Consider the following 18,113-nt stretch of genomic DNA (forward strand, 5'->3'; position numbering starts at 1 on the left):
ATTTATCTATGTTAGTATTTCCGCGAATTTGCAATTACAGGGGAGTAAATTTCTATTTTACTCCTTCCTTTTATGTTAAAATTGTAATTTACGATGATGTGCAATCAATGAAAAATAATTAATAAACCGGTTTCATTTTTCTGGATCATTATTTATAACGAAGACATTTATAAAAAGGTGAGAGCACTGTTTTTATTAATTGCAATTTCTTATTGGTTACACAATTTTGTCAAATATAATTATACCGTGAGTTTTTTGTGATAAATATACCTAACTATGAATAAATAATTATATTTGAACACAAGCAGGATTGATACGTTGGCTTAAATTTTGTAAAATAATATTTAAGTCTAATATGCATATATTTTATCATAAATCTTACGTACTTAATATAAAAAAAATATATATTCAAATTTGCGAATGCCTGAACATATATTTATATAATCGAAAAATACTTTTTATATTTATAATTGTAATTTCAGTCCTAAGTGTTTATTCTTATATTATTTTAATTACAAAATAAAATATTAATTGCTATAAGTAATATTGAACCAGCCAATTTATAAAAACAAATAAAACTATAAACATAGATCACATGCATATTGCTAAATTTGTTTTATTTAGGTTTATAAAAATGAAGGGCAAGGTACAATATTGTGTAATATAAATTCTTATCATTTGTACTTTGGAAGTGACCTTTTGTTATCTATAATGATAATTATTATTGTCATATATTTTTATTTATTATTTGTTGATAGAATTATAATTTAATTAATAACTTATTGGTTTTGTACTTAACATTTTGTTTTTAAGGAGTTATATATAGTATATTGGTAATGAATATTATACAGTTTACTTATAAAAGTAAACTGTGTAAAAAAGTAAACTATAAAGTAAGCCCAAAACAAACTATTTGGAATAAAAAGAAACGGGCTGGAAAATGTTAAAAAAAAACCTATGAAAAATTATGTTTCTATCTTAATGCAAATTTTTTTGAAAACAAAATGTTAAATATAATTACCATAAAATTAGTAATACTATATTTGAAATTTATACATTTTTCAGAAGCTTTAATAAGTTAAAAAATATTTAATGTGACTTTTTAACTTAAAATCGACAAAATGTTACAACTCATAAAAGGTAAAGGTGCTATTTAGTAAGAACAAAACATTTTTTTAATTATCTTTACAGTATAAATATGTTAATATATGTATAATGCTTTAAAAGCTTAACTAATATGGCCGAGTTTAAAAAAAATAAATGAGAGAAGGATAATAAATTGACCAGTAGGGAACAGTAAGTTTGCCACCTAAAGATTATTGAATATATATTCAATTAAAAAAAAACTATTTTGATTAAATTTATATATGTTTGAAGTTTTCCAAAAATAAGCCCTCATATCATCAATCATACTGCGGTTAAAATTGTAATAAAATACTATGCTCAATGAAAAGTTCGTTGAACATGCACATGGATATGAGCAATTCTTGGGTATTAATACTTTTTGGGACATTGAACGCCCATGGATGTTATAACAATTACATATCTATTTTGTCTAATGTACTGCCACTAGCATTAACTTCAACATTTACCTGCTTTATTAGACAAAGATCTACATTCTAGTAGCATTGGGAGAAAAATTAAAAGATAGATTTTATGTTTGTTTATTTTTGCAAAATATAAATATTGACTAAAAATTTACCTCCACTTAGTCCACACACCAATTTATCTTATTCTATTTCTATAATGTGGTAGTTATAACATTAATTATAAAATTCATAGTCTCACTCCTTTAAAAAAAAGATAAATATTGTTGTTTTTGCGATAACTCGGCTCTTAAGTCATGTCACGAAAATTACAAGTATTTTTAGTTTACAAATGATATCATATTAATTTTTCATCAGCTGTTGATTTTTGTTTAAAAATCTAAATGATATTTCTTATCATAAATAAAAATGAAGAGAATGAGCGTTTTGCCATTTTTTTTCTCGTGAGTTAAATCGAAATGGTATACATCTTGTACCCAATGTTTTGAGGTTACTTAAAAAGTTTATCTAGAATAAATTCATCAATTAATCTATCTCTAAACAATAATAGTTTATACTTTGGTTCGAGTAGGTATATACAGGTTATTGGTAATTCGACGTATTCCGTATACATCGATTTACCAATAACCCTGTATAGTTAGCCGCGTATTAGCACAAAAAGCGCCCGGGTGCAAGCAATATTTTTTCAACCATAGGAGTAATGACAAATAAAAAACTGACATTGAATTAACACGATATCATTGGTCAAGATCTTGAATAATCTATGACACAAAAATGGCGTTTTGAATGTCGAAGAAGTTGTTATCGGAACTGCAAAAAAAAATTAAAGTTGAAATAAGTGGTCAAGTGGAACATTGTTGTTATAAATAAAGATATATATCCCAAATCAGGACTATTACGATAGCACCTAGTATCGTATATTCTTATGTAATATGAAGTGAAAAGTCATGAAAAGATTAATATTCTAGATAGGCATATCAGTAAAGATTCCATTCGGCTGTAAAACATACTTTTTATCACTTTAATACGATGTCATTATTATTATTTGGACATATTATATTATTATATGCCATCGTATTACTTGGTGGTAAGGCTTGGTGTAAAGTCCGTCTGGGTAGTTACCGGCTCATCAGATATTCTACGCCATATATCAATACTAAGTATCGTTGTGTTCCGGTTTGAAGGTTGAGTGAGCCAGTGTAACTTACAGTTCAGTACAAGGAACATAACATCTAAGCTCACAAGGTTGGTTGGTGTGATTTAAGGAATGGTTATATATTTATTACATTGCTAATGGCTATGGGCGGTGGTGACCATTTACCATCAGATAGCACAATTGTCTATAAAAATTCACTATGAAGAAATAATTTTTCAAGGCTCGACTAGTATCTACATATATTATTTTCCATTTCCCTCTTTTAAAGAAAGAAAAAAAAAAAGATTTTACTTGTTAAGTTTATTTTTTATTGATTTATTTAACGTCAAGGTGCGGTATATTAATAGCTCTAGAATCAAATATAAATTTCATGGAACAAATTATATTTTTAATTTGTCACATAAATCATTAATGTTGTTTGCATCGTCTGATAAAAAAGTATAGACGAAAATAAGTTGGGGTAATCCCCGGGACCAATGATCCATTTATATCACATAAATAATATTTATGTTATATAATTTTCTTTACTAGCAAATTGTCCCCGTGAGTAGTCGAGGTAGATCTCTAGTTAGTTATTAATAATACTTTAAAAAATGTTTTAATTGAAGCAAGAATAATTACAAAGTTCTTTGCTGGTTCTTCTTGGTAGTAACTCTGTATATATTTAAATTTAATTAATCTTATAAATTTACGATTCTATAGTAGTTTAAATAAGGCAAATTGATTGAAATGTAAAAAAAAACCGCCTTCTTTCGCTGTTTTTTGGACTATCAATCTGAAATTGTCATTTTTTTTATATTGAATACAGTTTTTGATTCGATTGTTCTAGATTTTTTTATGTATGAGTGTAACTTAGAGGTCATAGAGGATTTTTTTACAAATAAGCTATCGTCCAAAGTAGATAAACTGTGTTGTAACCGTCAATAGCCACTGAGCAAAGTCAACATGTAATCGAGAACTTGTCCAAGGACGTGGTACGTGATACTAGGGTAGTGGATCTGTGACGCACATCCGACAAATTCGTTTTTTTATAATACAACCTTGTCAAATAAAGTATAAACGACTGTTGTTTGGAAGTACATTTATTTAAATAGTAAATTTATAAGCTTAACAAAATACATTTGAAATAAATATACGTTTCGATAATGGCAGGAGTAATTGGTGAGGTACGACACTAATTTGGTAGGGAGCTCCCAAAAAAAACAAACGAAGTGGATTCCGTTGGTTTTTTAAATGGGTATTCCGGTGCAGTTGACGCCGATGAGAAACGCAGACACGAGTTTTTCCAGCGAAGAAAAATGTAGTAAACAATTTAATTACTTACATTCGATTTCAATTAAATATTCTATAGCAAGCATGCAAATCGATTTATAATCGGTGAACTGATCAGGCTTAATCTATATAAAATCCATCCGTATAAGCAGTAGCCACTCTTTTTCCTTATATATTACATACTTTTTATTTTATATTTGTAGTATAAACATAAGACTGTTGTACCACCACAGACACAAGACATCTTTGTTTCAAAGGTTAGTGGCGCATTGGGAACGTAAGGAAATTATAATATGATTACAGCGCCAATGCTTATCAGTGGTGACTTACCATGAGATGGAAAGACATTTAAAAAAACCTATTATTTAAAAAATAATCATAATCGGTTCTTCGTTTTATTCAAATCACTAAAGATGGAATGACGGATGGATGGCAAACCGAGGAAAGTATAATAATATACGCGCCACGCTCACAAAATAGAGTAGAGAGTGGCGACGGAGAGTTTTCACGGCATACAAGTCGTTCCTACTCTGAATGCGAGCCAGTTGATATTTTATACCAAAACTCAGCTCACTATGCACAAGACATATCTGCGTTTGTATAGTATGCCTAAAGATCAAATATCGTTGGACAATAGCGAATTAAATTTTGAATATAATTTTTTATGTCGGACTGTTTTTTAATTATTTGTTACATCAACAAAGGGCCAATTAGTTAAGACAATAGCATTGTTCGAATTGTCTCTCGACATTGACGTGTCACCTGCCGAGTTGCAAAAATAGTTTCAACGCGGGTGTGAGATGAGATGACAATCACTCGTTTACAAATTCGTGGGAATTCATTCGCTTGGGTCTATACAAATGAATAAAATTGAAGTGTTTTTCCTGCTTAAAATAACTAATAAGATCGAATATAATCATAATAATAATTATTATTATTGTCTGTCTGTCTGTTTGAGTTGCTTGTTTGTCCGTTTGATTTATGCTTTTATACATAAAATACAATACTTTACACGTGACCTCGAAACATTAGAAGGTATATGAAATCGTTTCACGAACGTTATAATATATTTTGCTTTGCTCGAAATTTAAACTTAACAACAAACTTAATATGTTCGGAGTCAATGTTTTAATGTGAACTAATAAATGAAAAATCTACTTCGTTGTTTCCAATTTGATGAATAATCGATTTTCACATTATAGGTATATATAAATCCAACTATATGTTACAATATATTAATATGCTTGTAATTCAATAGTCCATAGCCAATTAATCAAATGACTAATCGAAGTGGATTACTTAATGTCCCCTACTAGTGTTACCATACTCGAAAATATATTAACATTTTTTAACAATTATTAATCAATAATCGTTTTTTAACGTGAATTAGTCGAATAGAGTATGTCGAAATGAGTTCATGGTATGTCAAGTACATATTCTAACTAGAATCTATACTATGGTACTGTGGTAGTATTATTTTAGTTTTAAAAATGTAAATTGTAAAATGACAATTAGATTTTCAAAGATTATTTTTATAATTTATCTCCACGGACTGACAGACTTGTACCATTGTCATTTTTCGAGTGTTTGATTTTTTTTTTTGTTTTGTTTCATTTCGCTCCGTTAATTGCGAATTTGTGAAACATTATCCTGAATAATATTATGAATATAACATAACCGTAACAGCCTCCCTACCCTAAACTACTCCAAAAATACTGTATATATATATAATACTTACAACTTATATATTACAACTTATATATAATATAACTTATATATATATTGACATCTAATGATTTTCTTATAAAGTGTTCTATAATGAGAAAGTATTTTTTTAATTATTATTTTAATATATGATATCCATTTATATATCAAGTAATTTTTTTAATCATATACAAGAAGCAATAAAGGTATGTTTGATTTTTGTTATGAGGAAATACTTTTTGTATCGTATTTTTAGATTTACGTTAAATACATAGCGTATGCCAAAAAAATAGACTCGGCCTTGATTACGTAAATTAATGTCAGCTTGTTAGGTTAGGTTAGGAGTATTAGGTATCTTTTATTGTTATTAATGAATCACGTCTACTCACAGAGTCGGATTTAAAGGTCTGGAGGCCCTGGGGCCACTAAGGAGTGGACGCACTAAAGCAACAGGGGGGGGGGGGTAATAATTATATTATTAATTAATTTGAATACTTTAATTTCTGTCAGTAAGTTGTAACTACGCATAGTTCTTTATATTAAATTTATTGGCAAGTGTGAATATATAACGAAATGTACTTTGTCATATATGTGGCTTGAGATCTCGTACTTCGTTGTAGCCATTATTAAGTTCTTAGTCTTGTATCTGTATCGTCATTGGTTCTTTAATGAGTTGGAGAAGTATTTTTATTTAACTTTGAACTTAGTTAAAGTATGCATTGTAGCAAATTGGCCACCTTATAGTGAACCTCACCTAATAGACGTTAGCTCCGTAAATTGTATTAAACATCCTTTACATCACCAATGCGTCAAATTTCGGAACTCATATGTTATATCACTTGCGCTTGTTGCGGCTGATAGAATACACCTACTTAGACGTGCATGCAGTTCTAGTACCTGGCAAAAAAAAATCATAGTTAAATAGGTCCAGTATCAATTTTATTACTTTTTGAATATATTTTTCATGTTAAATATTCATTTGCGCGCTTTGGGGGTAAGAATGACTCGTATGACGTTATGGCAAACTGTATAAAGCTCTCTTATGCCGTCATGTCATATACTTCTTTGCTATATATTATAATAACGAAAAGAATCATTTATGTATGTTATTAATAAAAATGATTATTTTTACTTCTTTTATTATATTTTCATTTTTCGATTTGACTTTATTATAAGTTATTTTCATAGCCATTAATTTTAATGTTTCAAATCAGTCGGGCGTCCCGTGACGGCCATGTTTTTTTTTAATATATAGGATAACGTCTCAATGAATCATAAATACATCCAAGCTATGTTAATTAGAACTATTTTTATCTTGTTCGCAATGATCATTGTCTCGCCAACTTCCCAATCACAAGACCCAATTCAATAACTAAATTTAGTACATAAAATGTTGTGTGGTTGTACAGGTGTGCTTGAGTTGTGATAAATAATGAGTTTCAAGAGGATTCTACGGAGACAAAAAAGAATATATGGTATTATTTTTTTTTTTCTTAAACAGTAAATCTTGCTACCTTTGCGTTATTTAAAAATATATTTTTATTTTTGTCATGTTAAATGTGCATTTAAAAGCTACAAAATTAATTTAATAAGCGATGAATTTAATTGAAAAGGTTACACTTTTTAATCTTTTAATGTATTATATATACATGTATAATTTTTGTGGGTGTTTTATCATATATTGAAAATATTGCCGATAAAGTATTCGGATAGCTGTAATTTGGTAATAAAGATACGTAGGCTCAATGTCAATATCTTATGACGTAATGCCTACGTCATGTTGCTGAATGTGAACGGAACGGGTCGCGGGCGTGCCGTGCCGCGCCTCCCCAGTGCAGCTATTTGTTTGCGCGGGAAAGCGCGCGTCCGTAGATTAAATCGGTCTGTCCTCTGTTAAACATTTTGTTTGTAGGTGTTTTTGTTTATGTATAAAAGAAAAGTGTCGTGAATTTTCCTGTTTTCAACAATGGAAGATGGTATGTTCTTTTTTTAAATTGTGTTAGTGATTGATTGTTTCGACAATATTATTTTTTTATACGACAACGAAACACTTTAATTAATTAAATAGATTTAAAAAATAATTACCTTGTCTTTTCAATATTGTAAATGTTTGTTAACTATTTTAAAAAATCTAAATATTACTATTTAATAATTAAAATAAGGAAAATTATACTACAATATTCGCTAAATTAAGTAATTATGTGTACGATAAATGTTTTAGTGAGTAATTTTGAACTCGTGCGAATATTTTTTTTTTATCTTTCACTTTAATTCGTAAGTTTAGCTTCTCTCAATACATTAAATCAGATATGATTTTATTTTGAATACAATAATATTACATCTTATAACGCATATTAACGCAAATTTATAACAGAAAAATAAACCAATTGGAAAAATAATAATTATTATTAGTATCGTTGAATAAAAAACTGGCGACCCGCCCGGCATCGCTTAGGTGAAGTTTATTATAAGTATAATTTATACCCTTAAGCACTCAGCAATAATGTAGCATTCTACGAGTGGTTTTTTTTTTTTAATTGTATCATTAGTTCCTGAGATTATGTCCTGGTTACAAACAAACAAAATTTAACTTTTTATAATATTTTTATAGCATGGCAATATTTGCATTATAATTTCTAACAAATAAATGTATTAAATATATAAAAATAATAATAAAAGAATATCGGTACTATACTATCTTCGAGATAAGATTAACAAACAGATTAACGAAGGTGCTTATTATATTTATTTTAATATAACAGATTGTAAAATAATTATTTAATTATAACTTATCACATATTTAGTAAGTACATAATATGAGTTTTTTTTTTAAATTAATAATTTGTTATGCACCGAAGGTTTTATTATGAACATCCTTAAAATGAAATATAAATATTGAATTTGCTTTTGATGAGATCGACAGAAAAGGTAGTATATTGAGGAAACCTGGGGGAAATTCTACTAACTTAGAATGGTTTTGATATGTTTCCGATTTAACTTCGAATATATCCAACAAAAATTAACTTTGGCTTATTCGTAACTGAGAACAATTACTAATTATTTATTCGATTACAACACGATCCCGATTTTATTTCGTTCCAATTTCAAATGAACCGAAATTGTATTGTTGTGTTAGTAAAATAGGAAAACGACTGAACGGCGACGATTTCGTATCGATTCGTTTGCGATGAAGTATTTATTTGTTATTAGAACTGGCGCCCAGGCATGAGGCGAAAGAAAATCTGAGATATGTACGTATAGCCGAAGGAGGAGTTAAGTTAACAAACCTTAGATGTACATGGTACAATATTCTATTCGATTTTTTAATAGCTCTGGTTATCCTACAGTCAGATCTTGAGTAATATATCTTCATTTATAATACAATATTATTGCTCTTAACAATTTATATCCAATTTTATTTTAATTCCAAAGCGTCGACAACAATGTCGCTGTCAATCAAAACGTCATTTTTTAGAGAATCCATAACGAATATCAGAGATTTGACCAATAATATCTCGGCTATTAAATGTCAAAGTTGTATATTTGTCTTTACTCTTGTGGTTGGAATATTCTATATATTGTTTCTGAAGAGGCAGTGGATGTGTTATAACGTCACGATCCTGCAGCCTCTCCGATGTTCGCCCAAGATAGCCATCGAAGTGGCTATGATTTGTTAAACTTCAGTAGAACAAGAAGTCTAAGTTAGAATCCTTTAAAACGAGATATGCTTCGTATTACTTTTAATACTGTATAGTAGGTTTAATTTTTTAAATTCGTGGAATCTAAATAAAAAAAAAACTTACTGCTTAAGTAATCTTACGTGTTCTTTTTTAATGTGAATCCAACACTTGCTCTGAATAAAGATTTCACTGATATGGATCGCCAGGACACTTAATAGTTTGGTATTTAGTTAGTCTATAATCATTCCTGAAAATAAATGTTATATTAGCAGCCTCCCCTCCCTTTTGAGGAGAAGGTTAGTCTTTGCATTATATTAATTATATTAGCGATTAAAAATATGAATTATCATTTCGAATAAATATTGACATTTGAAACGTACCGTAATCCGCAAATTATAAAACAAAATGTACATGAAACGCGTGGAACATGATACTGAAGCAAAAGCAAAACAAAATCAACGTCAAAATAAATAAATAAATTGACAGCACTTTTGACGTAATCCATAAATGCGGATCGTTTTCATTTGTCTAGACATGTTATGATAAAAAAAATTACAAACATAATAATTTCTGAACTTATCTAAACGCCGCATAAAATATAAACAAATAACAATCCCAATGTATATATATGTGTATATAGATTAATTTCAGATATGACAAAATATACAAAAACAAGTATCGTTACGAACAGTCGGGAATTTGTAATTATAGGGGTTATATTTAAATATACGATGACGGATGTATAGTCTATTCCAATGGAAGTAGGAAAAAAGATAAACAAACCTTAGATTTACGTATTTCATCCGATTTGCTAATAACTCAGATTTGTTGTGCTATAAACTATAAAGAGTTAATGATTAATATATCCTTATTTATAATACAACACTATTGCACTTAATCACTTATTTCCACTTTAATTTTATTTCCAAAATTCCGATGACAGTTACATACGTCGACGTTCAAAACGCCATATATTCGCAAATCCATAGTGAATATCATAGACTAATCAAGCTCTCGACCAATGATATCGCGTCAATTTGCTGTCAAATGTTGTTTATTTGGCATTTTTCCTGTTATGGTTGGAATAGAGTATATATTCTTACTAGCTTCCACGGTGGCTTCGTCCGCACGTCAGAGTGACATGTGTTAGGTTAGGTTAGGTTATCGCTCGAGTAGTTTAGTATGTGTAACAAACAAACTCACTTGATTTTATAACATTAGTTATGATGTTTCATCATAGTAATTTGCGTAATTATCTCGTTTTTATTATTGCTCTACAAAGGAGTTGGAAGAGTAAAAAGTTATTAGATTTGTCTATAGACAAATTAGTATTAGGTATTAAAATTATATTTCTATTTGTGACTCATTTTACATGTATTTACATAATTTTTAATTGCTCATTCTCGTGTTTATGGTTCACAGTTCAAATCCGAGATTGTACAAGTCGGACGACATTTCGATCTACTCCAAGTTATTTTCAGCTCTAAGTGTAAATGCTAAAGTGTGAAATGGCTTAATTCATAAAAGATTGTTATTAATGAATTTCTATCTAGTTAATTAATAATTTGTTGTTTGAGACGCGACGCGCCTATGTGTGGCGGTTTTAGTATAGCGTGGTTGTTCCTAAGGCTGAACTCTTTCGGGACAGAAACCCATAGTTTATGTCCAATCAAATTCTTAGAGAGCGATAGTCTGCGTATACACTGCCCACTGTAAGATCCTTAGAAATTGAACTTTGTCAAAACTTGAAAGACATGTTTAAAATAAAAGATGATTACTGACATTAAAAAAGGCTTACAAGCGCCGAAAATTATATCAAAGGACATACTTATATACAACATCTACCTACATTTAAGTCGAATTTGTAATCTTTATCGTTTTTGTAAAAAAACTTAATTCGAATGCATAAACTTTTTGCTTCTTATCGTAAAAAAAAAAACTTGAATCGAATTGGAAACCTCATTGTTGTAAAAACACTTAAGATAATTAAAAACCTTCTGCTTTATAAAGTTGGCTAAAAATAAACATCCCACCGGGACAGTATTGACGTGGTTACAAAGGTATAGTCGTGTTATTTCATGTACAAGGCGTTTAAATGTGCCTTAATTTATATGTTATAGTTGTAATATATCAGATTACCCAAATTTTGTTAATAAGGGTATATATTGTCTTTGACAATAATTATTTCCATGGTCGTGATTCGTTTTTTTTTTATTTTTATTGTTGCTTTTGTTTGTGCCGAGAGGGCACAGATGATTTCGCCAATATCACGTTTCAAACCGTGGTTTTTATTTGATTCAAGTATTACATTTATGTGATATTACAAGTATTACAATGATAAGGGTTGGCACAAATGACAGATTCTTTACTTAAATTTGGTATGAGATTATGCTTTATGAATATTTCATGTTATATTAATTTCAATTATTATTTAGTTTTTAAAATTTAATTTTATATAGGTTTGTTTGGCTTATATAGTTTCCTATCAAAAACATTTTTGAAGGTCAATGTTGTTTACACCTTTAAAGACGTCTCACTTTGTATGTTACCCAAGTCAGATATTAATTTTAAGTGCTTAGTGATAAGTTGATGGTGTAACTTTTCCAATAAAATAAAAAAAAAAAAAAAAATAAATACAGCAAAATCAGACCTCCGGTCTATGTATTGTATTTGTGGCGAACGGTGAAACGGTATCAATACAAAACTTCCTCATAAAAAAATCAAGTATGTGCCAAACTTCAAAGTTCCATAACTAACATAATCATGATACCGTTTATATACCAGTTGTCAAGGTGCTTGAACAGTTTAGAAATTGATGTACTGCAGAGCCAACTAGCGGCGAGTTACAACAAATTAGATAGTAAAAAATTATATGCCAATGTTTATACTGATCGGTGAAACGATGTCGAAGGCTGTTAATTTCAAACATAATTACTTAGATTAATTAGATTTTATAATAAAAGGCAGATGGAGTGTGCGGAACATTATAGTGAAGCCACAAAGCGAATACAAGGATAAAAAACGAACACGAATTCCTTGAAGTTGGAAACGATGTGTCTTTATTTAGAGTTCCCTACCCAAAGGGAGTCTTAGTAAGAGCCTACTACTAAGACTCCGCTATCTGTCAGTATGTCTGTCCGACTGTCAACAGGCTGTTTCTCATAAACCGTGTTAGTTAGACAGTTAAAATGTTCACAGATGATGTATTTCTGTTATCGCTATAACAACAAATACCAAAAAACAGATTTAAATAAATATTTAAGGGGGCTCCCATACAACCGATATTATTTTTTTTGCCATTTTTATAGATAATGGTACGGAACCCTTCGAGTGCGAGGCCGACTCGCACTTGGCCGGTTTTTTTAATACGACAATATAATTAATAATCAAAGTAACTGCCTTTTGTTTAGTAATCTGAGGCAACGTCGATCCGAAAATATTTTTTTTTCGTATTTGTCTTTATCGCTAGTAGATTTAATAGTTAATGTTTATTGTTCACTGCAATGACACTGACGAAAAGATTTACTCGGTCTAATCTTTTCGAGGTCGCCCCATGAGTTGTGTACACGTGCGAGAGTAAACACAATTATCTTGCGGATATTCCTATACTTCTATTTAAGACTTGTTTGTTGTTTATTATCTTAATTTTGTTATTATCTTCCGCAAATAACTATCAGACATCGTCTTAGGTGGCGAAATGGTTGGGAAGTCTGGGGATGCCCCGGAGACTTGCGATTGCTCGCGTGACAAGTTGTGGACTTTATTTTTCTTGAAAGTATTGTATATGGTTGTGTTAATTTGAACAATATAATTGGTTTAATTTTAGTACTAAGTTTGAATCAAAATAGAGTTCTTCATTAATTTAATACTAGATTTCATCCAAAAGATAAAATTTAAAACATTAAAACAAAAAAAAAAATTGATAAAATGACTAAATATTTAAACAGTAAAAGATCATCTTGTTGCTAAATTGATTACATTTTTCTCTTCATTTCTTATGTAGAGCTTCGTGAAAACGTACCTGAGTTAATATCAACTAATTATATGTTATTTACCTTTGAAAATAAACTAAAAGTTTTTTTGAAATTACCTTTCAAAAATAAATAATAAAAAAAAATCCATATTCATTTCAATTACAGGCCAGCCGTTGGATCAAACAAATAAACCTTAGAATTTTTAAATTTTGGACGATAATTTTCGGGTGTCGCTTCGATTTATAATCAAGTATCACTTTTCTATTGAAATCCCGTCAAATTTAAGTATCATCTTCATCATTTTGACGAAATGGCTCGTGAACTCCTGAAATGTTTTCATTGGCATTCACACTTCTTCAAGGCCTCTCTTTCATTTCGCTTAGGTAAATAAGCTGGAGTTCTGAATGAGGAGTTAAGATGAGATTGACCGTATGTATCTGTCTCTTTCATTCGAATATTAACGAAAACTATTTTTTTTTATTAATATTGATTATTGCCATTCTTCTAAATAGGACCTCTATACGTTTAAATATAAAGATATATATGTATTAATTCGAATTACTATTTCATGTCTGTTATATGATGTGACAGAGAATTCGAAACGGCTGGACTTCTCGTCCGTAAAAGGGAATTTAAATACTGCCAGCTTCCAGATTCTGGGTTGCTTCTGAAGAATTTAACTACGTTTTCTAAGTTAACTAAAGCAACGTCGTAGTCAAAGTCTGAACGATATGGAAAATAACAGTAATAAAAATTAACCATAAAGATTAACAATTTTCTTAAACTCACGTCGTGCGCTAAGATTATTTTACAATGCAGATAAGCTGGTAATTGTCGTTGTTCATAAATATTATTACTGTTTTAATACGAGTTGTATATTTAATAAATCAACTCATATAACATGTTACGTTATAAGCGTTAGATATAACTTTATGTTATGAGTTGAGCCGTGAAACAAAAATTAATTGCTTGCTTACACGTATTGACATTTCAGTACAATCTTGATTATACTCTTTTTTGTATTTACGTCAAGGACAAGGACAGATATGTCTATTTCTATTTCGAATATTTATGGTCTTAATTCATCTCATATTAATGCAACGAAAACAGGTTTTGTGAATAATAAATTATGAAGTTCATATATGTCTTCCGATGATGCACGTCATGTTAGTTTTTATGCAGTTCGAATTTGTTTATTGTACAAGCATTAACTAGGCATTCGCCATTTTTAGCAAGTCAAGACTTGTAACCTTCCCGACTTCAGACGCATACAACGTCCTCGGGTATTTTCGTCAGCCAGCCTGTCTCTTGTATACGTTCATAATACATGTGACAGGGTGCTCCCTACGCTATTTTTATTGAACATTTTGTCATGTCATGCAAAGATTAGAAAAAATAATTTGATTTTCAAATTAGTAGTGATGTATAAATAAAGTTGAAGAGTTAAACTATATGAATGGGCTTATCTCAGATTTTTGTTAATTATAATTATAATAATTATTATAAGAGCCGAGTTGGCCCAGTGGTTAGAAGACGTGCATCTTAACCTATGATTTCGGGTTCAAACCCAGGCAAGCACTACTGAATTTTCTCGGTTGATGAAGTTTCTTTGGTGAACTTGCTCGGCGGTGAAGGAAAATATCGTGAGGAAACCTGCATGTGTCTAATTTCAATGAAATTCTGCCACATGTGTATTCCACCAACCCGCATTGGAGGAACGTGGTGGAATATGCTCCAAACCTTCTCCTCGAAGGGAGAGGAGGTCTTAGCCCAGCAGAGGGAAATTTACAGGCTGCTAATGTAAAAAATGTAATCATTATTTGAAACTATACAATTTCACTTCAATAATGTTAACTTATTTACAAGTCCAAAACCATTATACGTTAGATGGGCTACATTATGAAAAGTTATAGAAGGTAATGTCGAATGATAAACGGAGTTTAATGACCTTGAAACCATCAAATAATGTATTAACTAGTATTTATTTGAAGTGTTTTCCTTTAAAAATTAACGTCGGGAAAGTACCGAGGACAGAGTGCTTAGACTGCACGATTCTCTGTTATAGTTATGAACTCAACGTTTATAAGTATATTGTTTATATTTCAATGTTACACTATTTTTTTAGTTACAGTAAGCATGACAATTATATTGTCTTAATTTATGAAGTCAATAATGTCTATGACTCGTTTTTTTATTAGTAATTATCGTGCACATATCAATTTTATGTAGACTTAAGGATTGTTTTCAAGGCAAGGCTAACTGCGAACAGGGTATTTGATGTCTGTCGCGTGAAACCCAATACGATTCTGCAATAAGCGACTGAACGAACTTCAATCAATACTTTCGATAAAAAACAGATATTCACGTTATTTTTGTGGTTCAATGTGTGAACTGCAAACTGCGTGATAAATAAGACATAGATGTAGTTCTATATATCAACAGAGAATCTATTTCATAGAATATATCAGTTAGTCAGCCGCTGCTGTGATATAAAGGTTAGGAGGACTTGATATAAAGTTATGCGTCGGATGAAATTACTTTGGAGCCAAAATTATCATTTGTGCATAACTTTAATAGAATAAACATTCACAGACGTATACTTACGTGCACACTTAAAAATAGCGAATCTACTATATTATATTCTTGATCAATTTTAATGTGAAGATTTGCAAAATTTAGTATTCCTAAAACAGGATCAATCAGTAGTTAAGTTAACCGTAAGATTCATTAAAGATCCCGTTCCATTGAGGTAAGTTCAGATTGACGGAGAAACGCTACGTGGTTTGTGCTGAAATTTGTATATAACCGGTTTCGGTAATGAGGTCAAAGTTCTTGTGACAATTCAATGTAAAGATTACTTGTACCGAATTATTGTCTGATAACAAAAGTAGGTCAACTCATTTCGGAATTATAAAATCTTATAACGTTTATTTTTTTTTATAAAAAGACTAGATACATACATGTCCTGACTTAGTGCGGTTCAAATTTAGTACCGAGATATTTTTTTTAAATTCAAGATATATATCATTAGTTAAAAAATCTCAATTAATAATATATACATATAATTGAGAGATGGTGGGAAGCTATATACAGGATAATGAAGGATTATAATGTTTATTTAGGTGAGAAGTTAAACCGGGTCTACTATAGCTAAAAAACATTCAGGTTACCCTATAACAACAAAAAACTTTCATCACAATTTGTCGAGTCGTATAATATAAGGGAAGAATTACGAACACACACATATCAAATTGATATATGATGTCTGGTGTATGTGCGACTTTGTGTTATACTTATATGGTTTAGATAAAAGTTGCATTTTCGAATTCAACGCTTGAAAATTCAAAATTTTTTAACTAAAGAAAACTCGTATCAATTTAATGATTTTGGACGAATAATTGATTTTAGTGTGAAAGTAAATCGTTTCTGCTGGCTTAAGATTACGCTATTCAACTAAATTTCTTCCGCACATAGTATATTTATAATTGGAAAGTCTTCACATACTACAAAAAAAATTGTCTCGATGCAAACACTATCGCTCCATCATCGACCTCATTTTGACATAACAGTCCATATTCGGGTCAAGAGCAACACAAAAAAATGCGCGTGATTTATTAAAATATATAGATTTCTCCTCTTCCTTTCTACCTCATATCTTTTTTCTCTTTCGTGTAACGAAATGTGCCATAATATGACGCCTCTTAAGATTTTCTCTAAATTCTCGTCTTATCCAATTTTCGAATCGTTTCACTTAAAAAATAAGTACTATAACATGCTACGCACCGCAGTTTAGAACAAGTGCAACCATTGGGCGGGAGATGCCACGCATTTTTTTTTGCGGTAAAGTATTTAAAATAAATAAAATAATTTATTATAGTCACATTTCGTTTATCGTAACGCAAAGGATATTTGTCCAAAATACGTTATAGGCTATTTTGATTGCGTTATCTGGATTTTCACATGTAATTGACTGGTCTTGATTACCCAAACATAATCCAACGTTATCAATATTTTTGTCGAAACCATCTGTTATTCGTATCGCAATCGTTTCGTAAAAATGTTTAAGGATGTTGCTAAGTTGTGACGGAACAATCTAGAATACGTAATAAGTCGTCCGTCGTCTTTCTTGTTCGGATTAATTTTGAGAATTATTGGCATAGTCTGCTTCTGAGGGAAATAGCTGAAATGTTCTGACGAAAGACTTGAGCGTTACTGGTTTATTTGTTACAGGCTTTATTTTTTTTATTATTGGGTTCAGAAAACAAAATTAATCGACCATTGCATGTCCAAAAATGTATTAAACTGTTTTTTTTTATTCTGCTCTACAACGGCAATTAATTTGGGTACCTATATATATTTTAGTAAATTGAAATTGATTATAGTTTAATATTTATCTCTTGTTTCTTTTCATTAAACATATGAATGATGACGTTTAATACAATGTTCTTGGGTTTGCGGTAAACGATGTTCGTGTAAAACATATAATACCAATCCTATGTCATACAAGGTCATATTTATTAGATGTAGAATCATACGAGACGACGTTTAAATAAATCCATTTACCTCTAGTTTTTTTTTTAAATTTATAAATATTTGTGTACGGCCTTGTCTTTTTAGGTACTTTTTTGGATCATAAGTCGTGGTTCTGATATTTAAAATTCAAGGGTAATTTATAAAGCAACCTCGTTTGTATCCGTGACGTCTTTTGCGTGAATTTTTCTTGGGATAAAAATTAGCCTTCTTCCCAGCGCATGTAACAATAAAAAATACATATTGTAAG

General features: G+C 30.0%; 1 protein-coding gene across 4 annotated transcripts in view; it reads left to right on the plus strand.

Moving 5' to 3' along the window:
* The first annotated feature begins 6 nt into the window (after nt 1-6).
* LOC113392030 (glycerol kinase 3-like) overlaps nt 7-18,113 on the plus strand; it is a 32,414-nt gene continuing 14,307 nt past the window's right edge. For 2 of the 4 annotated variants that reach the window (XM_026628237.2, XM_026628233.2), the window contains exon 1: nt 7,014-7,154. In XM_026628237.2, coding sequence (XP_026484022.1) covers nt 7,112-7,154 — 43 coding nt within the window. In that variant the 5' untranslated portion in view covers nt 7,014-7,111. Of the gene's footprint in view, nt 178-7,013; nt 7,155-7,498; nt 7,656-18,113 lie in introns of those variants that run through there. The other 2 variants (XM_026628236.2, XM_026628235.2) reach the window with 2 other exon arrangements.

This window comes from Vanessa tameamea, chromosome 27 (assembly GCF_037043105.1).
Source record: "Vanessa tameamea isolate UH-Manoa-2023 chromosome 27, ilVanTame1 primary haplotype, whole genome shotgun sequence".
Classification (NCBI taxonomy): Eukaryota; Metazoa; Arthropoda; class Insecta; order Lepidoptera; family Nymphalidae; genus Vanessa; species Vanessa tameamea.